This window comes from Bactrocera neohumeralis, chromosome 2, assembly GCF_024586455.1.
Source record: "Bactrocera neohumeralis isolate Rockhampton chromosome 2, APGP_CSIRO_Bneo_wtdbg2-racon-allhic-juicebox.fasta_v2, whole genome shotgun sequence".
Lineage (NCBI taxonomy): Eukaryota > Metazoa > Arthropoda > Insecta > Diptera > Tephritidae > Bactrocera > Bactrocera neohumeralis.
The window spans coordinates 92,363,007-92,387,231 of NC_065919.1; the positions used below are offsets into that span (position 1 = coordinate 92,363,007).

Below are 24,225 nucleotides of genomic sequence, written 5' to 3' on the forward strand. Positions count from 1 at the left end.
GTTGTAGCAGCAGTAAAAAAGATATTTTTCCTTTAATGTTTGTTACTTTACGTACATACATATGTCAGTGGTCGGCATGAGAGGATCTGTCACTGTGTTGGTGAGCACGAAAAAAAAGTAGCCCAGTGAGAAATTGGAATTAAAATCAAGCAAGTTTTATAATTAATTAAGAGTATAATGAAAATTAACAAAACGTCTTCTAAGGATATATTCCCTATTATCTTTGAAAGACTTGGAACATAAAAGGCATTGCATAAGACCAAAGCCATTTAGAATCATAAAATATTTCTCGCAGGGCATATTTGGTTTTGCGCTATAGTCTTGCGTGATGTTAATTCGTTGCTGGCTCGACAACGACTGAACGATAGAGCGAAAGCGTACGTGTGAAGTTAGTTTGCAAAATTTTGCTATGAAATGCCGACCGGAACTGTGGGACGGCATTTCAAACTCCTTACGTACAGCTGCAACCGAAACCATTGGTTTTCGGAAAGTGCAAAAGAACAGCTGGTACGACGAGGAGTGCCGTGTCGCAGCGGAGAGAAAACAGGCTGCCTACCTCGCAACGTTACGATCGACCACTACACGTGCGGGATGGGATAGATACCGAGAGTTGAAGAGGGAAGCGAGACGCATTTGTAGACAGAAGAAGAAAGAGGCTGAAATGCGTGAGTACGAAGAGCTTGATAAGCTGGCCGACAGGGGTAATGCTCGAAAATTCTACGAAAAAATTCGGCGGCTGACGGAAGGTTTCAAGACCGGAGCGTATTCCTGTAGAACCCCCAAAGGTGATCTAGTCACTGATGCCCAGAGCATACTTAAATTATGGAGGGAACACTTCTCCAGCCTGCTGAATAGCAGTGAACGCACAACACCAGGAGAAGGAGAACCCGATTCCCCAATCGATGACGATGGAGCAGACGTTCCATTACCCGACCATGAAGAAGTTCGAATAGCAATTGCCCGCCTGAAGAACAACAAAGCGGCAGGGGCCGACGGATTGCCGGCCGAGCTATTCAAACACGGCGGCGAAGAACTGATAAGGTGCATGCATCAGCTTCTTTGTAAAATATGGTCGGACGAAAGCATGCCCAACGATTGGAATTTAAGTGTGCTATGCCCAATCCATAAAAAAGGAGACCCCACAATCTGCGCCAACTACCGTGGGATTAGCCTCCTCAACATCGCATATAAGGTTCTATCGAGCGTATTGTGTGAAAGATTAAAGCCCACCGTCAACAAACTGATTGGACATTATCAGTGTGGCTTCAGACCTGGCAAATCAACAACCGACCAGATATTCACCATGCGCCAAATCTTGGAAAAGACCCGTGAAAGGAGAATCGACACACACCACCTCTTCGTCGATTTCAAAGCTGCTTTCGACAGCACGAAAAGGAGCTGCCTTTATGCCGCGATGTCTGAATTTGGTATCCCCGCAAAACTAATACGGCTGTGTAAACTGACGTTGAGTAACACCAAAAGCTCCGTCAGGATCGGGAAGGACCTCTCCGAGCCGTTCGATACCAAACGAGGTTTCAGACAAGGCGATTCCCTATCGTGCGACTTTTTCAACCTGCTTTTGGAGAAAATAGTTCGAGCCGCAGAACTAAATAGAGAAGGTACCATCTTCTATAAGAGTGTACAGCTGTTGGCGTATGCCGATGATATTGATATCATCGGCCTCAACACCCGCGCCGTTAGTTCTGCTTTCTCCAGGCTGGACAAGGAAGCACAGAAAATGGGTCTGGCAGTGAACGAGGGCAAGACGAAATATCTCCTGTCATCAAACAAACAGTCGTCGCATTCGCGACTTGGCACTCACGTCACTGTTGACAGTCATAACTTTGAAGTCGTAGATAATTTCGTCTATCTTGGAACCAGCGTAAACACCACCAACAATGTCAGCCTAGAAATCCAACGCAGGATAACTCTTGCCAACAGGTGCTACTTCGGACTGAGTAGGCAATTGAGAAGCAAAGTCCTCTCTCGACAAACAAAAACCAAACTCTATAAGTCACTCATAATTCCCGTCCTGCTGTATGGTGCAGAGTCTTGGACGATGTCAACAACGGATGAGTCGACGTTGCGAGTTTTCGAGAGAAAAGTTCTGCGAAAGATTTATGGTCCTTTGCGCGTTAGCCACGGCGAATACCGCATTCGATGGAACGATGAGCTGTACGAGATATACGACGACATCGACATAGTTCAGCGAATTAAAAGACAGCGGCTACGCTGGCTAGGTCATGTTGTCCGGATGGACGAAAACACTCCAGCTCTGAAAATATTCGACGCAGTACCCGCCGGGGGAAGCAGAGGAAGAGGAAGACCTCCACTCCGTTGGAAGGACCAAGTGCAGAAGGACCTGGCTTCGCTTGGAATATCCAATTGGCGCCACGTAGCGAGAAGAAGAAACGACTGGCGCGCTGTTGTTAACTCGGCTATAATCGCTTTAGCGGTTTCTACGCCAATTAAGAAGAAGAAGACATACCTACATATGTACGTATTACTTCGTTGTAGCAGCAGTAAAAAAGATCTTTTTCCTTTAATGTTTGTTTCTTTACGTACATATGTATATCTTTCGATTCCCATGGGTTTCAACCAATTATGAATTTCTTTCTTTTTTATCATATTCAAAGGCTTCTGCACCAGCCTATTTAGAGAGGTGGTCGCCCAATAATGACAAAATCTCTTTTGGTGTCACTCATTCCGTTTGCACGAGCAATACGAGTTCGACAACTTGACGCCCGGAGCACATAGAGCGCGACAGACTGCAGGCGACATCTGTCAAATATTAAAATACCCACAACTACATAACTGTGACCGTAAGAACATGTGTATTTTAATATTTGACAGATGTTGCTTGCAGTCTGGCGAGCTCTATGCGTTCCGGGCGTGAGTCGAACAATTTTTTTGCATTTTATTTCTATCGCATTCTCAAATTCTTGAATGTTTCGTGCGCGTGTTTTATTACCAAATCTTATCCTTATCACCCTTTTCTAACACATTATTATATTATTACATACTTATTACATACAAAAAATAGATAACAAATTCAAATTTTCGAGCAGAATATAAATATATATATTAAAACCGTTTGAGATACAAAAAACTCCTTGTCTGAATATGCACATATGTAGATAGCGGAGAGAATATTGGTTTGCTTGGTTTCGTTTAACACGTGTGTTCAATGTATGCTTTTGTGTGAGTTTGTTCAAATAAAAAGTCTCGAAGCAAAGCCATTAATATATGACACATACTATGTTTGCTTCGCTTCAACGTTAAAGTATGAATTGTCAAATAAAGCGAGGAAAGTTGTTTGTAAGAGCCGTTGCCTAAAATGTTCCTTTATTCTTGCTAGAAAAGATTTCTTTAATACATAATAAAAGAATATGTGCCCATGCAACCCTGTGTTATTTTCAAAAGAAAATGTCCAATTACGCAAAGATCGCGAAAATTTGGAGTAGGAAAAATAAAATTATCCAAATCACATTGGCAGATTTTTGTTCTGTCTAATTTTATCAATTTTGAGTATTTTTGTTTTTTTTTTAACAGCAACTAAATTTTGTATTTCAAACAAATTATGGAATTTTGTAAAAAAAACATAAAGTAGAATGGAGTACTATTAAATAATGGTGAGTGTACAAAGGGCAAGCATAGTATTTTAGGTCAGGGCTTATGCCGGGCGCAACATAACATTTTATATTGTGTCGAATTTTATCTACATTTATCATTTTCTAGATCCATAATTAGGATATATGTACACATTTTTCACACCTTTATCAATTTAACGTACGAATAATTTGCAAAATGCTACCAGCAACAATATTCAGGCAGGTGCAATGCACCCGCAATGGCCTAAGTAAAAACCTTACAGATTTAGTAATAGGTTTAAGTACAGCTGGGCCGCCAGCAAATGGTGTTAACTGTTTAAATCGATATGCCGCAGCGACAGGATTTATACGCATTTCCTTTCTTGACTTCAACCAACATCGGAACTGGGATATTGCGAGACTTCGTCAGTATGCCGATTCAAAAAAAAAGTCTCTGCATTTGCGAACGTTACAAGGCCGTCATCTACTTCAAGATGTAATAGAAAAAAAACGAGAAATTTTTATAGAGCGTAAAAATGTGTTCGTGGAAGATATTCACAAAGTACAGGAGCGAGTACGGGAAAGAATGGAGGAGGTTATTGAACGTGAAAATGTGCTAACCATACCAAATATGTTAACAGTGGGGAGAGCAATTTTGTCACCTTACATTGGATACGTTATAGTGCAACAGGATTATAGACTAGCAATGGGCTTACTTTTAGTAGCGGGCATAACAGATTTGGTAAGTGTGTATAATGCAATTTAAAAGAAATTACTAATATATTAAATATTGAATGAATTTAAATTTTGAAGTTAGATGGTCAAATAGCGAGAAGGTGGCCCAATCAAGCAAGTAAAGCAGGTTCGTTCCTAGATCCAATGGCAGATAAACTACTTATTGGATCGTTAGTTATTTCAATGGGACTTGGAAAGTTATTACCTTGGTGGTTAGCAGGCACTGTTCTATTTCGAGATGTCTTCTTACTTGCAGCTGGTTTTGTCATACGCTACATTAGCTTACCACCACCGGTTAGTTTAGCATATTGAATAAAAATATGTACGCACATGTATCCATAGTATATACTTAAAAACTATTTTATCATATAGAAAACATTTACTCGTTATTTTGATGCGACATATGTGACAGCGCAATTAGAGCCTACACTTATTAGCAAAATCAATACTGGTGTACAATTAGCGACAATTGGTATAAGCTTGGGAGCTCCTATATGGAACTACATCGGTAAGATTTGTATGCTCATACATGTTTAATTTTAATTTAATAAAATTAAACTTTATCGTAGACCACCCCGCGTTGCTTGGACTATGGTATGTAACTGGAGCAACTACTGTAGCAGCAGCTTTGAGCTACATTTTAAACAAAAATACTTTCAAAATACTCAGAAAAGAAACAAAGAACACATAGTACGCCATAAGCTATAAGTGGAAATTATTATGGCCAACTCAAAACTTTAATATAAACCTTTGTTAGCTGCCTAGGCTACAGCGCCTTATAAATTTAGCAAAATACTATATAATAAGGGTTTGAAATTTGGTAAATTGGTAAGCTTTCACTTCCATAAGAAAAATATTTTATATTCATTTATACTATATTATTCAATTCAAGGACTTGAATACCAATTTTATGTGGTAATTATTTTATAAAGTTATTTAAGAAAAATTGAGCTTTTTAAATTGTAAACTAATTCATGTATATATGTACATATAAACCTATAATTAAAATGTTTAATTAAAAAAGTGTTGAATTGTGTTTAGTAAAGCTGTTGAGTTATATATTGTAAAATGTATTTTACATATAAACATAAATTACGCTTTTATACTTTTGTCATATATGTATATAATTTGCCCCTCTTTTTTGTAGTGTAATTTACCCGACAAAGAGTTAGATAAATATAATTAGAATATGCTGCTCATTTTTATTTCTTTTGCTCAGCAGCTTCCTCCTTTTCCAGTCTCCTTGCACGTTTTTCAATTATCCAGAAGTAAAACGATGGCCATATGTATCGAACGTAATATGCGAATTTCGCTTGTAAATCGGAGATTATTACATCTTTTTCTTTGCACACAATTGCATTTAAAATACGATTAGCTACTTTTTCTGGCCGCATTCCTGAATTCGTTGTTTTATCCATTTCTACCAAAAAATTTAATTAACACTTTATATTAATAATAATTTACTAGGTTTACTCACTTCCATAAGTTTCTCCACTACTTGTAAGTGCATTCATAGACAGCTGCGTGCGTATATACCCTGGACTTATGCATGCCACATGTACTCCCTTGTTAGCTACTTCTGAACGTAACGAGTCCGAAAACGCTTGCAAGGCATGTTTGGAAGCAGAGTACGCCGAGCGATAAGGTAGGGCAAATTTACCTTGTACTGAACTTATGAAACAAATATGCCCACTTTTCCGCTTTAACATCGATGGTAATAAAGCTGTTTTCTTATTTAAAAATATCGTACAAACCAAAATATTTAACTGATGATTGAGTTACCTTTAGTCAAAGCTACTGAGCCGAAGTAATTGACAACCATCAATTTCAAATCAATATCCACAGCAGAGGAAATAGCCGTAGCTCGAACGCTTATACCACCATTGTTAACTAGTATATCTATTTGGTTATGAACTTCTAGTGCTTTTTGTGCAAATGTGGGAATATCTTTTAATTCTGCCAAATCTAAAGGCAAGATAACCGGTGGAAATGTAACGGTGCCCTGTTATTATAGATTACAGTAAATTAAAAGTTTACACTTAAATCGTGTAATGAAGGAAATCATGTACCACATCTAAGCCTAATAAGTCCTTTTTTACCCGTTCCAGTTCTTCAATTCGCCTAGCTGCCAGAATTAATTTACAGCCGGATTTGTAAAATGCATGTGCCAAGGATTCTCCCAAACCAGAGCTGGCACCAGTTATCAACACAACCTATAAGGATTATATATATAAATATATGTATGTACATACTTGCAATAATACGTAACTGGTTTTGAAAACATACATACCTTTTCAGCTAATTCATTGCGATACCTTTTAACTCGGAGTCGATAGAAACATTCCATAAGTACAAAGGGCAAAGCAACTGGCATTAAAATTACGCCTAAAAGTACATACAGTGAGTTCCATTGACCACTTTGTCCTTGTGCAACACACTTTTCAACATCGTCTAAAGACATTTTTTTTATATTTTTCAGCTACTTGGGTTTATATTTTCTCTAATGCACTTTGATCATCCGATATCAAATCTTTTCCTTGCTTTGTTTTGATTTTATTTCGTATACATTCTTTCAATGAAATTTCAATGTTTATTACTAGGTAACAGCTGATTTTGACGTGAAAAAATTTATATGTAGTCCAAGAATGATTTCTATCATTCTTGTTTATAGTAGTCATAAGTTGATTTTAGAAGTAAAGTTTTATTAGAAATTGCCAAAATAGGGATAAAAAATGAATGTCCTTAGATCGTATATAAGTCGAGGTACCAGTGGTGTACTTCAAATTCCCGAAGTTATTGGTCCTCGTTTCATACACACTACCGCTATCCGTAAAACGTTTTGGGAAAAAGAGAAGAAATCGGGTTATACAAGTAATGTAACACTGCCTTCCAAAAAGGATCTAATTGTGGAAGGTTTTCGCGAACTAAAAAAAGAGATACAACTATGGAAAGATGAAATGAAAGAAAAATTAGATTGCGACCCAATACTTGTTTACCGTCCTGGTGAAACGGATGTGGTTTTCAATTTTAAAAATGAAAGTGCTTTCGATACTTGGATCGTGACAACGGATGCTGATCACCGGGAAGGCAAAAGTACAGCAAAGCTGGAAATGAGCTCGGGAGGCGCTGGGCTGTTTCATGGTAATGTAAATTCTGAACATGTAAGAGATGGTATTGTAAAGCGAACTGGCTATGCTAATATCCGAACAAAACGAGTGCGGGTAAGAAAATATAAGCAAATACATACATATGTATCAATTATATTATTTATATTTAAAATATACTTTGTATGTTTTAAAAAGTGTATATAATTTTAAGTTTTTAACCATATATAAAAATTTAATTGTTTGATATTTCAGTAATAGTTGTCATATAATCAACTTATATTATAAATCCATATATAAAATTTCCTGCAGCGGTCTTTCAAACGTGAGTCAACATATGACTGGACTCAATATAATACTCTCGTAATGAAAATACGTGGAGATGGACGTAGCTATCTTATTAATCTTCACACGGAAGGCTATTTTGATCTACAATGGAATGACGTATATCATTATGTGCTTTTTACTCGAGGTGGGCCTCATTGGCAATTAGTTAAGGTAATATGCTTATATGTATAAAGAGTAGGTTCGCAGATAAATTAAATTTTTTGCAGATCCCATTTTCAAAATTCTTCCTCTCATCGAAAGGCCGAATACAAGACAGGCAAGGACCAATTCGTTTAGATCGTGTAACTCATTTTGGATTCTCAGTAGGGGCTAAAAATAATATGGATGGTCCTTTTCAATTGGAAATTGAGTATATAGGTTTGGAATTCGATCCTAATCACCGCGAGGAATTTGCTTATGAAATGTACAAAACTGATAAGTACATTGTTGCGACTTAAACACATTTGGAATCACATAACAAATTGTGTTTAAGGCACAAAAAATATTGTTTGTTATGTAATTTGCTAAGAAAATAATTAATATTGAATTTGTTGTCGAAATAAATAAGTTATAAAAGTGATTTAATTTATTTTATAAACTGTTAGTACAAAGTTGTGGAAATAAAATTCACTCACGTTAAAAATCAACCCTGAGTGATTGTTTACATTTTCAGTTTTGCATTACATAAAAATTCTTATTGGTCACTATTTTTTCCAATAACTGCTTTACTGCGATAAACATTTGCAAAACAGAACAAACATAAACCTTTTAGTTGCTTTGCGACAAGTGGATGTTTAGTTAGGTGTTTTTATCTAGTTAAACTGAAGGCTACGTGGAAATATAGTCGTGCTGTGCTCTACTCTACATTCGGATAAAAACAGCAACATGGTAACTATTTCATATATGCTATTATAATACGCACATACATTTCAAGTTGATAACCACTTGGATGCCTCCTTTAAGAAAAGTTTTAATTCACCACTGTGACCAAAATAAACAGAACAAATGACATGGTCTTTCGAAAAAATTTCGTTCCTAGGCAAACAATCGACCAACGTTGTTACGTTAGTTAGCCAACACATTCCATAACGTACAATATGAAAAAATAATACAAGGGGTGGGAAACATTAAGCGTAAACCTTGAAAATTGTTTTGAATAATCCGCTGTTTGGAGTAAAGGTATTTTTAAAACCTTTGATTACTATATTTCCACTAATTGGCGCATTAACTTGGAAAATATGAGATCAAATATTTCCTAAATTGCGCTTACTCACAAATATACAATCTAAAAAGAATCTAACGTGTATAAATGCACATACTTAAATAATTAACAGTTAGCAGTTTTTTTTTTTATTAGTTTTCCTACTACCATGGAGAGTCAGGCGTATGTACGTTCATATTTATTTCATCGTTGATTAAAAACGACTGCCGTCCTCTACATATTAAAAATTACCTTTTTGGTGAGAAAACCGGTTGAATTACTATAAGCAATTTATACTTGCACAGCATGTTGGAAAACTTGCATTCAACAAGTGATACTGAAAGCAATTTGTTTTTGCCGCAATACTCGGAAGAAATAATGTTGACGTAGTTTGCTTAATCTAAAAAATACACAAAACCTGATTTGAGTGTACCAAACTCCACGCAAATTAATTTTCAAAGCTTGTGACACCTTCAGAGGCTTTACAAGCTTCACTTACCTTACACCTTTCTGCTGTGTTGGCAGCTTGAAAACTAATAAGAGAAGACATCAAATTTGTGTTGTTTACGGAAGCTGTCTCAATTGGGTATGAGATAAGATGGTTCGCTGCAGTGAGGTACGAGTAAATATCAAGGGAATGCTTAAAGTAAAAGTAAATTTAAAGCATAATAAAAAGTATAAAAAACAGGTACTCTTGCCAAAGTTTACAATTTCAGAAAGATAATAGAAAAACTGTACATACATATATATATATATATATAATATTATTACGTGGCATTTCATAGAGATTCGTAAGATTAGACAATTAAAGAGATTCATAATTTAAATATATTAAACTAAGCAAGAATTGTTAGTCTTTATAATAATTTAAACGCAAGCATCGAGTTAAGTATATCGCAACAAATTCATTATAGCAAGAAACTTACCTTTATGACCCAAACATTTTGCTGAAACTAAACTTCCATCAAAGTCCGGCCAAATTCGAACCATTCATATCAGCCGCATATCCAGGTGAAAATTGGCTTAAGGTACGACCACTTAAAGATGGTGACTACGACCGGGGATTTCTGCAACTGCTTTCACAACTAACCGAAGTGGGTCATGTAACACGGACACAATTTTTAAGTATGCATTATTAAAGAAAATATGTAATTAACAAGTTAATATGTTGAAACAATAACTGATGAAATTGATTAAATCTGTCTATTCAATAGCAAGGTTCTCTCAGATGAAAGCCAGTGGCGATTACTATGTCACAGTAATTGAGGATACTCGAAGAAATGAAATAATCGGGGCTGCTTCCTTAATCGTCGAACGAAAATTCATACACAATTGTGCAATTGTAAGATGAAAACTGAAATTTATATGTATATCCCTATGGTCACATGACATACCATGTTATTTTATTGTTATTTACAGCGTGGACGTTTGGAGGACGTTGTTGTAAATGACAATTACCGCGGCAAGCAATTGGGTAAACTGTGAGTATCTTTGTAGCATAAAATTTTAAGTGAACATAATACTATTCAAAAATTTCTTTTTAACAATTCACTGCATAGTATTGTGGTAACTGTCAGTCTATTGGCTCAACACATCGGCTGTTACAAAATGTCGCTAGATTGCAAGGATAAGCTAATTAAATTCTACGAGTCTCTTGGCTATGCTCTTATTCCCGGAAATGCTAATTCCATGACAATACGATACGATGAGGAACCGTTTACAGTGCGACATAACAACACTATGTTAGATGTTAGCGATGCTAACACCGTCAGCCAAACTGTGAGCCTCGATTTTTCTTCTTGACAATTAGCCACCAGTACCGCTCTTAAATCGAAATTGTAATTTCTTACAACATTTAGTATAAAAGAAAAATAATAAACTGTTGTAACATCATTAAACATAGTGATTCTTAATAATAGCCGAAAACAAAGAATGATTTGAAGTTATATTGATAGGCATCAAATTGCAAGGACTTCAAATACTTGATTGTTTTCGGCTAACCATTAATATGGATATATATGTTTCACAGTTTTTTTTTCTTTTTTGTTGTAAGCATTAAAAATTTCTGATTTATTGCAAAGCGCTCCGCAGATGAAGGGAATATTGCAAGCATTTTTGAAGCGCTTTGATAGCGGTGCTGGTAGACGGTGGTGCCTTGCAACTGATGTTTTATGCATACTTATATAAATAAAAGCATCAGAAAAGGCATACATTAGAAAAGTAAACTTTTTATTTTTTTTTTAATTTACGTTATTGTGTACATTGTTGTATATTTAGTTTAACCATATGATTTGATTTTGATTTTTACTTGCAAACATGGCTGAAATTGAAAGGTAGTGGTTATATTACCATTTAAAAGTACATTTATAAAATAGGTAGTGTAACCAGTGGATGGGCAAGGAGCTTCACTTAGTGATTTTTGAAATGTTCGCATATACATATACATATGTACATATACGAGTACGAAAATATAATTTAAAATTCGGTATTTGTTGATTTATTTATTTTTATTTTTACGGTTTATTGTTTTAAGTAAAACAGTTATTCTCATTTGAAAGCACTAATTGTATTCACATAAGTGACCACATTTGGGACATTTAAAGTGATTGCCAAAATAATCCATAATGTGTTCTAAATGACCACCATGCGAGCATCCTTGGCACCACGCATAAAGACCCCGCACGATGAGACCACAAACAGAGCACTTTGATGACTGCATTGATTTGCATTTCTGACAGTACCATCCCACACTGCTGCCCAAAGGTCGTCCACATTCACCACAATTTGTGTGCACTGAGGTGGATTGTTGGTTCAGTTCGCGCACTGAACGAAGCCATGAAAGATTCATTACTTTACATGCTTCGTTCCAGAGTTGATAGCGATGAAGTTGATCGATATATGTTTGAAACCATGTTTCCTATAGGTATATGAATTTTTACTTGCCACGCAATTCCTCATAGACTTGAGAAGGGATACTTACAACGAGAGCATCATCGATTTGGAGAAGTTTTCGTGCCTCTCCCATAGCGATCAGTATTGAAATACTTGTTTGCACATCGCCAACATCTCCTTGCAACATTATCGATTCCGCAACAAATTGATGAGGCTCCCAAATAGGTATGGCGGGCGTTGTATTTACTTTGATAATGCTTGGCATATTGGATGACTATGAGTGAATATGTACAAACAACATGCACACATGCAAATTTATTTGTTTCAGTATGCCATAAATATTTGTACATATAATAGTAATTTACCGGTGGGGTATCCTTAGATTCGGGTTTTAAATCTAATTGTGGGCGTGCCGCTTGTACGTCATGGTGCAATGCGGTTTCTTGGTGAGAATGCATTTTTGAGAAGTCTGGCGGTCCGACGTATATGAAGCCTTCACGTAGTAGATCAAAATTGTCAAATGTTATTTCATTAAGTATTTGTGTCTCGGAGAGAATTACAGAACCGAATGGCGGATAATTTTGTTTAATGCTCCCCAAACCTACGCCCACTATAACGTTAGACGAATCGGTATCCAGATGCATAACATTATCTACACTGTCGTCATTACTAGCAATGTCATTATTTTGGTTACTATCCCACTGAAGCGCTTCGTGAACGTTTGCTATTTGCGCGGGGCGACGTAACGATTGCACACTTTTTTGATTAGAAAAAGAGTTGCGATGTATATCGTATTTCTGTTTACTAAATTCAGTGGAACCATATAAAACCTTAATAAAGGTCCACAATGTGGTTGCCTATATGTTGTGTGAGATGAAATTAAATTACAAATTGAAAGCGGGTGAAATTTTGGAAAAACTTACATTGTGCTTTCCGTATTTTTTTGTAACAATTGCATTTTGTTCACACATATCTGTTAATTTTCTACCGCACAAAATCAGCTCTTTAGCACAACCTATGAAGCATTCATGTTCCTTTAAATGTGTAGTTTCCTCCTCAACTGAATATCCAGTGTACTGAAGAAAAAATTACAAAAGTTGATTCTTGTTTTTGGTCTTGTTGGTTTTTCTTTTACCGATGGCTTAAGAATAAACTGGCAAACATCTGATTGAGCTAAATGGAACTGCTCATCAGTATTTGTGGGCCGTCGCCGATTGCTGCAAATATAAACCAAAAAATTAAACTCAATATCGAATTTATTTTTTCACATCTTCCTTACACAAATGAATTAATTTTAGACCCATGTGTAATAGTCTCAGTAGGTGTTAACTTAATTTTTCGGGCGAAAGAAATATCTCCACGATGACCCAAACTAGCACCTTGTGCATTTGCCTTCAAAGCCGGACGGGAGGCGTCTTTAAATGCATGTCTATAAATAGTAGAGTCTTTGCTGGTCGAAAGTAAGAGCTGAGAATTATCCCCCTTCCAAGCGATGCCTGTAGTAACATTGGTATGATCATTAAAGGAAGCAAAAGGTATGTATGGCCGTCGAATATCCCAAACATGAATGCTATAATCGACTACTAATGCACAACTTGCAATGTGATAACTGAATTTAAACAAAGGAATAAAATATATCAAGGCATTTAAAAATATAAAAAAGTTTATATAATTTCTTTACGTTCGATCAGGACGCCACTTTACCCTGCCCACAACTGCAATGGTATGAATTGTATGCTCCAACGATGCTTTCCCATCCATATTCCAAATCTTAGTAGAAAGAGATTGACACAAATTATAATAAAATTAAAATAATTCATACCTACTTTTATTTGTTTATCACGACTGCCGGTGGCCAACCAATTTTTGGTAGGATGCCAATCACAAGTATAAACAGGCCCACTATGGGCTGTGAATTGTAGAATACTTTTGTCGCCTCTAAAAAATATTTACATCATATATATTTATGCTCATAACAAAGTACTTCTTACTTTCGCAGGTCCCACAATTGAACGGTGCCATTTTCTGATACTGCTGATATCACATATTGCATATGTGGACTAAATTTTACATCACGGACAGATTCTGAATTACTATAATAAGTATATGACGACTTTTCATTGCGTATGTCGAATTGCTTAATAGTACCGTCTTGTGAACCAGATACGAGTATGTGCGGATCGTGAATGTCAAAACCAACTGTATGTGCAGTACGTTCATGCTCATTATAAACATGTAATTGTTTCTTTTGCCCGAAGCGGCTAAGATCCCATACCGATACTACACCATTTGTGGCAGCTGTAGCCAATATATTACTATCCAAAGAGCTCCAAGCTACATCGTTAGATGAGTAACTAAGATTTTGATTTTTACCACCGCGCATATTGCAGACTTCTGTAAACCCATCACTATAAATCGCATACACCTTTAAAACTGAAATAAAAATATATTTTAACTCGGCTATTTTCATCAGATCTTCAGTTATTTTTCTTACGACTTCGGCCAGCGACGGCTATTTGGTTACATTCTCTATTCAACGCCAATGCATTTGCATGTCCCTCCTGGCAAATGCGCATTGAAATGGTATTGGCATCCTCAGTGCCACGTTCGCGCCAGTCCTGAACGTTCTGCATGTTTACACAATTTCACCGTTTCATAGACAATTTCTTTAAATTGAAAATTCAGCTTTATCCAAATGAACCTTTTAAGCCATTGACTATCGCCTATATAATGAAAGCGTATCACAACATATAATAATAAATCACAACTTTTGACGTTTCTTATCAGGAGTCCCAATTTTATTGTATTTACATAGAATTAGGGAGATCTAAGAAAAGTTAAAAGCACTTTTATCAAATATTTTTAAGGTTTGATAAGAATGTTAACATTTTATTAAAAAGTGTATATTTTCTTGTAATTAAACAATTTATGAATTTTTGAATATATTGCGCAATTTTTCCCGATCTACGCATAAACACAACTCTGTGTGTAAATACAGGAAACGTCAACAGATAACATTCGCAGTGAAATAAGTAATCATATAGCTACGTCAGGAGAAAAGTTAAATTTATTGGTAAAGTGATATAAATATGCATTAAATTACTAAAAATTAGTTGACGACTATAAAAACGATATATATAATATTAAAATAGAGTTATCTGTAATGGAAAATATGAGCAAGAACGTATAATACTAATGTAAAAGTATGCAGGAAAATTGGTGATATTAAAGTTTCTATATTGGTGTGTGCAGAACTAAAACAAAGTATGAAGAAATAAAAAGTGAAAGTAAAAAGAATAGAAAAATTTGGTGGACAACGGAGTGAATTGGAGAAAACCTAAGTTTTTTACTTATTGTTTGGAAGAGAGAGGTGGTTGTGAAACAAATAATTAAAGCTTTACGTAGAGTACTGACAAACAGCTGGCACTTTAAATTGCCAAATTCTTTATTAACTTGTTTAACACATATTTACAGTTGCTGATAAATAGTTTTTTGAATATTGTACAGCACCTGTAAGCAGAATTCATATTTATTTGTTTTTGTGTGACATACTGTCCCTTTCAACATCAACAAAATATTCAGCCGCCGATCAAAAATGTGGTCGTTCTTCTCGCGCGACTCGACGAAAGACTTTCCATATGATATCGGTGAACAAGTGCCGGGCTTAGAGTCACGTTCCATTTGGACATTGCACAAAGCAAAGCGTAAGGGCACACAAGAAGAAGTATCAGTATTTGTTTATGATATACGAAGTGGTTCAGATGCTAAATGTGAATTAGCAAAGGCTGCATTGAAACGGCTTAAGACTTTAAGACACCCGAGCATTCTACAGTACCTGGACTCATTTGAAACGGATAAAACACTTTATATTGCTACTGAAGCAGTTGAACCTTTGGGTACTCACATTGAAAAGTTGGCCTCTCATGGTCCCCAAAAAGATTTGTATTTAGCATGGGGGGTGTTTCAAATCACAGTAAGCATATATTTGACTTAAATTATTACAACTTTAATTTGAAAAATGTATTTAACCACCAAGCGCGCACTTTCATTCCTTAACAATGACGGTAACTTAAGGCATAACAATGTTTGCGTTTGGTCGGTATTTGTTAATTCATCTGGAGAATGGAAACTTGGTAGTTTGGAGTATGTTTCGCCAGCGGACGGTAATCCTATGCCACCTATTAAAGTACCACCCGCTTTAGAGGTATATGATCCACCGGAAAAAAACGACCAGAGCAAATTAAAAGCAGCTACAAAATGGTATACAATTTTATAATAATGCTACACTTAAGATGTTCTAAAGTAATATTATGCCTAACTTTCAGCTCAGTTGATATGTGGGGATTGGGTTGTTTAGTTTGGGAGTCATTCAATGGACCTCTAAAAATGCGTTCAAACCTTAAAGACATAGATAATATTCCAAAGTCGTTGCAAACTCTTTATTGTGAATTGGTAGGCGCATCACCTTCAAATAGACCCAACCCAGCTGATATTATAACGAGATGTCGCAAACCAGGTGGCTTCTTTAAGAATGATTTAGTTGATTCTCTACTTTTCCTTGAGGAGATACAAATCAAAGACAAGGCTGAGAAAAATCGTTTCTTTAGTGGTTTAACAATACATTTGGATAATTTTCCCGACAACGTTTGCAAGTAAATATGCATATATGTTTTTTTACTTCAATTAATTCCAATAATCGCACTTTACAGGCATAAAATACTTCCTCAGCTTATCACTGCATATGAATATGGTGATGCAGGATCAGCTGTGCTAGCACCCATGTTTAAACTTGGAAAATTACTTGATGAAACTGATTATCAAAAACGCATAGTTCCCTGTGTAGTGAAACTTTTTGCTTCCACAGATCGTGTGACGCGCTCCCGATTATTACAACAATTAGAATTGTTTATAGCACATTTGCAACCGCAGGTAGTGAACGATCAGATTTTTCCCCAAGTCGCACATGGCTTCTTGGATACCAATGCTACCATAAGAGAGCAAACTGTAAAGGTGATACAACGATAATTATTTGATTTGGATTAAATGGAATTTGAATTTAAATGTACTTAATCTGTATATATTAGTCTATCATTCATCTGGCGCCTAAGCTGAACTACAATAATTTGAATGTTGAGGTTCTACGACATTTTGCGCGCTTGCAAGCTCGTGATGATCAGGGTGGCATACGCACCAATACAACTGTATGTTTGGGAAAAATAGCCCCACACCTACATCCACAGGTGCGACAGCGCGTTTTGGTGTCTGCTTTTATAAGGGCTATGCGCGATCCTTTCCCACCAGCACGAGTAGCTGGTGTACTTGCTTTGGCTGCTACACAACAATACTTCCTGCTAAGGTAATGCCTACTTCAAACATGAACGTAATGGAAGCTAATAATTTGTTTTCTATTAAAATCAAATTAATTAGTGAAGTGGCAAACAGGGTTCTCCCATCTTTGTGTTCTCTTACCGTTGATCCAGAAAAGACTGTGCGCGATCCAGCTTTCAAAACGATACGTGGCTTTTTGGGTAAATTGGAAAAAGTATCAGAGGATCCAAGTCTGCGTGAAACTATGGGTAAGTCAAAAGAAAGGTTTTAAGGTGTCAATAATGAAATTATATTTGATATATTAAATTTCAGAAGCTGATGTGCATACTGCTACGCCGTCGATCGGAAATGCAGCAGCTACATGGGCGGGTTGGGCTGTTACAGCAGTTACAGCTAAATTCTACCGGAGCCAAAGTGATTCATCACGTCCGCGACCGCCTTTAACTGGCCGAAATCTCTCTAAGCCTGCATCTTTAGGTTTGGTGTTTACATTCTTTTTAATATTACATGGATTTAGATCGTGAATTTTATAGAGCAACCTTCGAGTAGCAGCTTATCAACGACAACATCCAGCGTCACATCTATGACATCACTAGAACATGAAAGCAACGACACATCCGCGTCTGCTTCAGATTATGGCAACAATGACTGGGATAACGAAAATTGGGGTGAAATGGACGTAAGAAAATCCTATCGATAATATATTTGAACATTTATTCAATAAATACCATTATTTTTGGTTAGACATCACAGGACCCTAGTAGTCCAATGGCTGGCACTTCTAACAATGGTCAATTGAATGCATCGAATGCACTCAATGAAGTACGTGATGGTTGGGATAACGAGGAGTGGGGCAGTTTAGAAGAAGAGCCGGTAGGTTAAGAATGTTGACTTTGAAAGAACAAAATCAAAAGTTCTGAAAATATTACAGGGAGAAGAAGAGGAAGAACAAGAAGAACATTCGCAGCCTTTGCATTCGAGACAATCAGCGCACTCTGTGGATGAGCAATTGTGCACGTCAACAGCACGCCCACATCAACAACAATTGCTGCAACATCAATTGAATGAACTTATCGAACCACTAGCTAAACTGAACACTCACACAGCGACATCGCCATCAAGGGGGCAAAATCAGCATGCACTTGACTTGCGATCCAAAGATATTTCAAATTTAGCTATTACACAAACAACAACAACAACGGTATTTTCAAATTGCAACAATATCAGTCCACCACACATAAATAACTCAACGAATTCGAATGCAAATTGGAATAGCGATTCGTGGGCCGATGGTGAATTTGAACCTGTTGAAGAACAGCTGACGGGTAAGGGAAAAAAACCGTGAAAATTTGTATTAACATTCATCCAAATTATTTATTTAATTATATGTTTAGGAAATACCAAGCTGGATGAAGCGCGTAGAAAACGCGAAGAGAAAAAGTTGCAGAGGCAACGTGAGTTGGAGGCGCGACGAGCGCAACGTACAAGTGGCCCGATGAAATTGGGTGCCAAAAAGCTTTAAGATGTGAATTTTTAGTTTTTAACTAAATGTTTATATTTTAAATTTTCGAGTATAATGTATTTAAGGTTCACATACAAATCATATGCATTTTGGCATATACATTTCTTTAGTAATTCATGACATGTCGATAAGAAACGATATAACTATGTGTACGTAGTAGAACTTGCTCGAAACCAAATATGCAGTTGTTGAAAAGCAAAAGAAAATTGTAATTTTATAGGTAAATACGAGATATTGAAAGATTTTTTATATATTAAATATCAAAAGAAAAAAATTAACAAATTAGTATAAAATAGAAACGAAGAATTTCGTATATAAAATTTATGATTTAAAATCTCTAAAAACTGAAAATTTAATGTAGAAATAAAATATTTAGTCACATTTGTTAAGGTGCAAGCGTAACTCTGAAATGCTATTTGAAGTCTTATCAACAATTGTGCAGGAAAAAGCCGCACTTAGTCTAACAAAATAATGTTTGTGTATTCATAAAATATCACTATTGTTTAAATTTACGTGCACCAACATATATTGTGAGCTCATATTTTTACCTTTTGCAAATTAACCACAAAAACAAATAAAACCAAAAGTAGCTAGATACGAATTTCAAATTTAAATACATTAGTACTTCTATCTCAGCAATAGATTTTATTGTATATAGTATACTCTAATGATTGAAATCATTGCTGTAGTACTTCGTCTTCGTGCATTCTTATTGAATTTACTAATTGAATATAATAAGCGCCAATTAAATTAAATTCATATAGTATAAATTATTATGTATTTGCTTTTTATTTATTATCATTGCATTTTGGATTAATTTGTGAAATTCATAATGGTCATTTTAAATAATATCAGATTATGATTTCCCTATTTAACTATAAGGTAATCATCACGGAATTTTATAATATTTAATGGGAACTTGTTTGTGAAAAAATGTGAGTGAGTGAATTTCGTTTTCTACATATGTATGTATGTATGTTGTATATCATTTTAATGTGAAAGCATTTGGCTTACCAAGAAAAAAAGTGGAACGAGCAGAAATCCACCATATGTATTAGTTGAATATCTAATTTGCCAGAATCTCTTCTCTCTTCTTTTTGTTATGATTAACTCTAGTAGTTGTCTTCTGCTTACTTAAAGCTAGTAAAAATATGTTTCCTTGGCTTCTAATCAATATGAAATGTAAATTACGTTATTAGTTCCCCCAACCTGTTGAGCTAGTATAATAGTTGATTATTTTTTTATAGTGATCAGAATTTTGGAATGAACAGTTATGCACTGCAGATAAAAAATCGTTTATATCGTATACATTTGTACATTTATGCATACATACATGTTTGTTAGGTTGTATATCGTACATTTATTACAAAAAAGTCACAACTCAAAAATTTTCAAAATCAATTTTCTTCAGTATATCAATTAATAACTTAAATACCTACCCAAGAATTTGCATTGTCTTAACTGGAAAATAACCATTAGGTCTACGTTTGTGTTAATTGCGTCGTTTGGCTCACTTATGCAGTATCAACTAAAGAAAACTATTTGTAGTTGTATCGCTATAGCTGAAAGCGAAAAAAGTTATTTGAAATATGTCACTTTCGTTGACATATTTACATATATGCGATTATGACACTGTTATTGAATGTTTTAAAGTCAATCATATTTGAGTAAGATAGAGCAGTAACTGATTTTTCCTCGTCTGAACATTTGTCATTTATTGTATTGTGACTCTTTTGAGGTTAGTGTACGAATTGTTTGGATTTTTCAAATAATTAAGTACTAATACAGTTTCAGAAGCGATGGCCTTTACTACACCTTTTAGGCCAGAAATATCTACTTTTTCGAATTAGGATAACATCTTTCCTTTTGGCATTTTAAATAAACTATACAACTTAATCCAAAGCCACTTAGCTAAAAGTCATCAGAGCAGAGCAAAGTAGTAGCGGCCTTATTTTTAAGTAATTTTGCAGTTAAATGTAAGTTCATACACTGACAAATTAAATAGCAGTATTACAATATTGGATCTACAGCAACGCTCAAAGTACATATATATATCCAATTTAACGTCACAAGTATAATGTGATCGAGGCTTAGATCGAATTATAAAATTTCTAAAATACTTAATATATTACAAATTTAATAAAAGAATAGTTTTCTTAAGAAAAAATCTTACAATTTCACATATTTAAGCATTTGTTTAAACCAGTTGAACATTTATGTCTATCATGCTTGATGTTATCATATAATTATGTCGCTTTGGATGAGTAACTATGTATTATTTATATTTTAGAGAAAGAAAATCAGCATGAGTGAAAAGTGTTAGCCAAATTTTACCGAAGCTGGAGATTTTGAAAATATTTTGTACACATCAGAGAGATCACTCTACTACTAGCTCAGTACTACTTTCGATACAACTTTTTGTTGTTAAACGCAAACATTAGAAACATGTGACACTCGTTTTATACGTGTTTTGTATTTGTATTTATTGAAAACAAAAATCGTAAATTCATATGGTTTTCAAATAATCAAAGACTTGAAATTTATCATACATACATGATTCATATTAAGCAATCAAAATTCAATACTTTGCATCAGTCCTTGAACTATCGTGTAGTGATTACAAAAAGCTGGTGTAGAGACATGAGTTGGGCCACTCCCGCATTACATATGAATAATTTTTTGATGATCCAACATGATACAAACGGCCAACGTGGTCCAAAGAAGATACTCAATTGTTGGAACTGCCGATATAGCTGCCATACAAATTGACCGATCAAAATCAAAATAGAAACCTCCATAAACTATCTCTCGTTCTTTTTCTTTAAATAAACATAGTTTACAACTTGCAAAATGCACCGTAAAAAAGATAATAAATTAAGAATTATAATGCTTTCAATTTAGAGAACAACTTGCAATTTCAGATATTTTCATTTTGCGTGGGAAATTTTTCATTATTAATATACATACAATATACATTTAAAACCTTCAAACAAGTTTGAAAAATAAAATATTAGAAATAATTGCTAACGATTTCGCCAAATCTGCATGTCCTTTTTTTTACTAACAAATATATTTAACATAGTACGATATAAGAAATTATCGCTCTATCGTTAACTACAATTTTATAAAGGTTCTCATTTCCAACATCATAGTTAAGGCTATCATCAAGTTCATGATGTCGTGAATTGAATGATTGCGTGTATATAAAAGGATTAAAAAAAATGTATTTAAAGTCTAGATATATCAACACACATGTACACATGTATATATCGTATGTATATACCATACATATGAAAGCTTATGCAATGAAAGTTCTATGTTTCCTTCGGGCAGTATTTTGTTTGGTGTTTTGTTTTTACCACTTTGGAGAAGTTCTCCACACACACCACACTCATATATGTATACAAGTTGTTTTAAATGTTTTACATATGCGTGCACATAGGTATGTATATCTAGCTGCTAGTTAAATCTCACAGTTTTAACAACATATTTATTTGTATTTTTATAAGCTTTCCATTGTCTCTGCCGAAAACTTCAAAAGAATAAACACAATTTTAATATACATGCTTATGTATAAAATAAAATTCAAGACTGCGAAGAATGAGAATTCATTGAAGTGAGTATAAATAAGTACTAATTAAATAAAAAATAACTCATTATAATAATTATACAGTATTTTATTAAATCTGAAAGGCTCAGTCAAAAACATTTTCAGAATAACCTCATTCCAACGAAAGTTAGATAAACCAGATCTCGGTTCCCGCTTGTGTGGTTAAAATTTGTAAAGTGGGCTTGACTTCACGCCGTAATACGTTTAATGCACATACATACATACATATGTATATCACAAGCTACAATTGCTGCTTAATATATCTATGTACATATGTATAAATTAAATATGACATTTGGTATTTAGTAATGAAACTGAGATGATCAAATGGTTCATGTTAACGGGCGTCTTGTAGAAATCGCTAATGCCTGTCCTTTTACGAAAATAAATATGGCAATAAATAAGACATGTGGTTAGCAGTAGTCAGTGGCGTAGCTACAACTTCGGGCGCCCGGGGCCAAGGATGTTCTGCCGCCCCCTTTATCTACCTACCTAAATATCTTCGATATTAAGTATATAAAATTTAGGAAGGCCACGCAAATTCTGAAGTTCCAAAATTCTCACAATACGGTTTTTGAGGAAATTGATAGTAAATTTACAAGACATCTTATTAAAAGCCATAAAAAAACCCATTTTCACCCTATATCTTGTACACTTTTGACACAATTTTCAGGAATTTTTGCACGAATTGGAGTTTTAAAAAACAGCGAAGATCGTTTTGCCGCCCCCAAGACGTTGCGCCCGGGGCGAAGGCCCCTTCGGGAGATGAGGCACCAACAGCTAAGTTTTCGTAATTTTTAAATAAAAATGTGCTAAATTGTTTAAATAAAATATATGATTGTGTATAAAAAAAGTAGTAATATACCCTTTTGAACCTCTGGGTAAGGGGGTAAGCCCTCTCCACATTTTACTTATTTGATTTTTGGCATAACGTTAGAATACTTTTCTTTTTTACAATAATTCCCAGCAAATTGGTGATTTGAAAATTTTACGAACTCTTTGTGATACTGGCATACATACATATATGTACATACATACATAAAGTATGTGTACTGGTCACATAGAAATTTCTAACGGTAAAATCAAAATTCAAATTTACACGCAAAGTTTACTACATTATTTATATAATTGCATTATATTTTTTACAAAAATATGGTTAGTGTAATATTTGTCAGCAATGACTATACACGCCCGCGAATCGCTTTTGCGGAAAAAGCTGGAAAATCCAGGCATGTCTCACAGCGACATCGCCAAAAAATTAAAAATTGCAAAATCTTCGGTACTTAAGAGATACAGTGACTCCTTATCATTGAATAGAAAGGCCGGTAGTGGCAGAAAACAAGGATTTGAATCTCCACTTATAGCAAAAAAGTGTTGACTTATTGGAAACGAAATCGTGGACTTTCAGTACAAGATGTCGCCAAAATAGTGCAAATGTCACCTTCATTATGTACAGAAAGTACGCAACTGTCATGTTTTGGCAAAACGACGTGCTCGATAATTATGTATGTATGTATATGAAAAGATCATGCCTAATTTTAGCTGCGTTGTAATAGACGATGAATCCTGTGTAAAAGCGGACTTTAAACAAATTCGAAGGCGACAATTTTACACAGCAAACAAAAGGGGAAATGTTTCTAATACATTTAAAAATAAAAAGCTTGACAAATTCTCAAAAAAATGTCTAGTATGGCAGGCCATTTGCCAGTGTGGCTTTAAAAGTGAACCTTTTAGAGGTTATGGAACAATAAATCAAGAAATTTATGTTAATGAGTGCTTACAGAAACGTCTTTTGCCTGTAATTAAGCTTCATAAGGATCCAATGATCTTTTGGCCTGATCTTGTAACATGACATTACGGAAAACCCGCTTTAAGACACCATAGAGTGGTTGGTGTTCCCAAAGAGGTGAACCCTC

The 24,225-nt window shown here is 35.0% G+C and overlaps 6 protein-coding genes and 1 long non-coding RNA gene across 9 annotated transcripts; 4 read left to right on the top strand and 3 right to left on the bottom strand.

The window, feature by feature from the left end:
* The first annotated feature begins 3,431 nt into the window (after positions 1–3,431).
* LOC126756221 (probable cardiolipin synthase (CMP-forming)) lies at positions 3,432–5,370 on the top strand. The gene is made up of 5 exons (XM_050469121.1): positions 3,432–3,632; positions 3,739–4,332; positions 4,404–4,619; positions 4,698–4,833; positions 4,895–5,370. The coding sequence occupies exons 2-5, from the start codon at positions 3,808–3,810 to the stop codon at positions 5,014–5,016; spliced, it is 999 nt and encodes a 332-aa protein (XP_050325078.1). The 5' UTR covers positions 3,432–3,632; positions 3,739–3,807; the 3' UTR covers positions 5,017–5,370.
* LOC126756214 (dehydrogenase/reductase SDR family protein 7-like) lies at positions 5,357–6,876 on the bottom strand. The gene is made up of 5 exons (XM_050469110.1): positions 6,616–6,876; positions 6,395–6,538; positions 6,108–6,327; positions 5,803–6,048; positions 5,357–5,745 (listed from the first exon to the last, which is right to left on the bottom strand). Exons 1-5 carry the CDS (start codon positions 6,784–6,786, stop codon positions 5,528–5,530), a joined length of 999 nt encoding a protein of 332 aa, XP_050325067.1. The 5' UTR covers positions 6,787–6,876; the 3' UTR covers positions 5,357–5,527.
* Positions 6,877–6,966: 90 nt separating this feature from the next.
* LOC126756225 (complex I intermediate-associated protein 30, mitochondrial) lies at positions 6,967–8,403 on the top strand. The gene is made up of 3 exons (XM_050469137.1): positions 6,967–7,546; positions 7,742–7,927; positions 7,984–8,403. Exons 1-3 carry the CDS (start codon positions 7,058–7,060, stop codon positions 8,212–8,214), a joined length of 906 nt encoding a protein of 301 aa, XP_050325094.1. The 5' UTR covers positions 6,967–7,057; the 3' UTR covers positions 8,215–8,403.
* A 680-nt stretch (positions 8,404–9,083) lies between these two features.
* On the bottom strand, positions 9,084–9,555 carry LOC126756240 (uncharacterized). The gene is made up of 2 exons (XR_007666562.1): positions 9,457–9,555; positions 9,084–9,357 (listed from the first exon to the last, which is right to left on the bottom strand). It is a non-coding gene; the product is annotated as an uncharacterized LOC126756240 (long non-coding RNA).
* On the top strand, positions 9,476–13,940 carry LOC126756227 (probable glucosamine 6-phosphate N-acetyltransferase). 2 transcript variants are annotated; one of them, XM_050469160.1, is made up of 6 exons: positions 9,476–9,573; positions 9,872–10,082; positions 10,172–10,299; positions 10,377–10,438; positions 10,517–10,736; positions 13,849–13,940. In XM_050469160.1, the coding sequence occupies exons 1-6, from the start codon at positions 9,556–9,558 to the stop codon at positions 13,876–13,878; spliced, it is 669 nt and encodes a 222-aa protein (XP_050325117.1). In that variant the 5' UTR covers positions 9,476–9,555; the 3' UTR covers positions 13,879–13,940. The 2 variants fall into 2 exon arrangements, with proteins under 2 accessions (XP_050325117.1, XP_050325108.1); XM_050469151.1 differs by lacking the exon at positions 13,849–13,940 and adding an exon at positions 11,291–11,445.
* LOC126756211 (GATOR complex protein WDR24) lies at positions 11,446–14,712 on the bottom strand. Its single transcript, XM_050469095.1, has 10 exons — positions 14,344–14,712; positions 13,841–14,282; positions 13,676–13,787; positions 13,531–13,619; positions 13,129–13,458; positions 12,985–13,066; positions 12,773–12,925; positions 12,215–12,706; positions 11,938–12,123; positions 11,446–11,874 (listed from the first exon to the last, which is right to left on the bottom strand). Exons 1-10 carry the CDS (start codon positions 14,480–14,482, stop codon positions 11,518–11,520), a joined length of 2,382 nt encoding a protein of 793 aa, XP_050325052.1. The 5' UTR covers positions 14,483–14,712; the 3' UTR covers positions 11,446–11,517.
* A 136-nt stretch (positions 14,713–14,848) lies between these two features.
* On the top strand, positions 14,849–19,313 carry LOC126756199 (N-terminal kinase-like protein). Of its 2 annotated transcripts, none has more exons than XM_050469076.1 (11): positions 14,849–15,822; positions 15,886–16,109; positions 16,175–16,501; positions 16,559–16,859; positions 16,934–17,205; positions 17,277–17,425; positions 17,490–17,654; positions 17,711–17,856; positions 17,922–18,050; positions 18,109–18,502; positions 18,572–19,313. In XM_050469076.1, the coding sequence occupies exons 1-11, from the start codon at positions 15,445–15,447 to the stop codon at positions 18,697–18,699; spliced, it is 2,613 nt and encodes an 870-aa protein (XP_050325033.1). In that variant the 5' UTR covers positions 14,849–15,444; the 3' UTR covers positions 18,700–19,313. The 2 variants fall into 2 exon arrangements, with proteins under 2 accessions (XP_050325033.1, XP_050325042.1); XM_050469085.1 differs by having other exon boundaries at positions 17,931–18,050.
* The last annotated feature ends 4,912 nt before the right edge of the window (positions 19,314–24,225 follow it).

Bases quoted from the DNA above. Each gene is read 5' to 3' on its own strand.
- LOC126756214 (XM_050469110.1), bottom strand. From the start codon at position 6,786: ATGTCTTTAGACGATGTTGAAAAGTGTGTTGCACAAGGACAAAGTGGT. The intron at 6,328-6,394 runs GTACATGATTTC...CTATAATAACAG, and splicing joins ACTTATTAGGCTTAGATGTG to GGCACCGTTACATTTCCACC. The intron at 6,049-6,107 runs GTAACTCAATCA...ATAAGAAAACAG, and splicing joins CTCAGTAGCTTTGACTAAAG to CTTTATTACCATCGATGTTA.
- LOC126756221 (XM_050469121.1), top strand. From the start codon at position 3,808: ATGCTACCAGCAACAATATTCAGGCAGGTGCAATGCACCCGCAATGGC. The intron at 4,333-4,403 runs GTAAGTGTGTAT...TAAATTTTGAAG, and splicing joins TAGCGGGCATAACAGATTTG to TTAGATGGTCAAATAGCGAG. The intron at 4,834-4,894 runs GTAAGATTTGTA...ACTTTATCGTAG, and splicing joins TCCTATATGGAACTACATCG to ACCACCCCGCGTTGCTTGGA.
- LOC126756227 (XM_050469151.1), top strand. The intron at 10,300-10,376 runs GTAAGATGAAAA...TGTTATTTACAG, and splicing joins TCATACACAATTGTGCAATT to CGTGGACGTTTGGAGGACGT. The intron at 10,439-10,516 runs GTGAGTATCTTT...TTCACTGCATAG, and splicing joins GGCAAGCAATTGGGTAAACT to TATTGTGGTAACTGTCAGTC.
- LOC126756211 (XM_050469095.1), bottom strand. From the start codon at position 14,482: ATGCAGAACGTTCAGGACTGGCGCGAACGTGGCACTGAGGATGCCAAT. The intron at 13,067-13,128 runs GTAAGGAAGATG...TTATATTTGCAG, and splicing joins TCTAAAATTAATTCATTTGT to CAATCGGCGACGGCCCACAA. The intron at 12,124-12,214 runs GTAAATTACTAT...ATTCACTCATAG, and splicing joins AATCTAAGGATACCCCACCG to TCATCCAATATGCCAAGCAT.
- LOC126756225 (XM_050469137.1), top strand. From the start codon at position 7,058: ATGAATGTCCTTAGATCGTATATAAGTCGAGGTACCAGTGGTGTACTT. The intron at 7,547-7,741 runs GTAAGAAAATAT...AATTTCCTGCAG, and splicing joins TCCGAACAAAACGAGTGCGG to CGGTCTTTCAAACGTGAGTC. The intron at 7,928-7,983 runs GTAATATGCTTA...AATTTTTTGCAG, and splicing joins CTCATTGGCAATTAGTTAAG to ATCCCATTTTCAAAATTCTT.
- LOC126756199 (XM_050469076.1), top strand. From the start codon at position 15,445: ATGTGGTCGTTCTTCTCGCGCGACTCGACGAAAGACTTTCCATATGAT. The intron at 17,655-17,710 runs GTTTGGTGTTTA...TGAATTTTATAG, and splicing joins CTCTAAGCCTGCATCTTTAG to AGCAACCTTCGAGTAGCAGC. The intron at 17,857-17,921 runs GTAAGAAAATCC...ATTTTTGGTTAG, and splicing joins AAAATTGGGGTGAAATGGAC to ACATCACAGGACCCTAGTAG.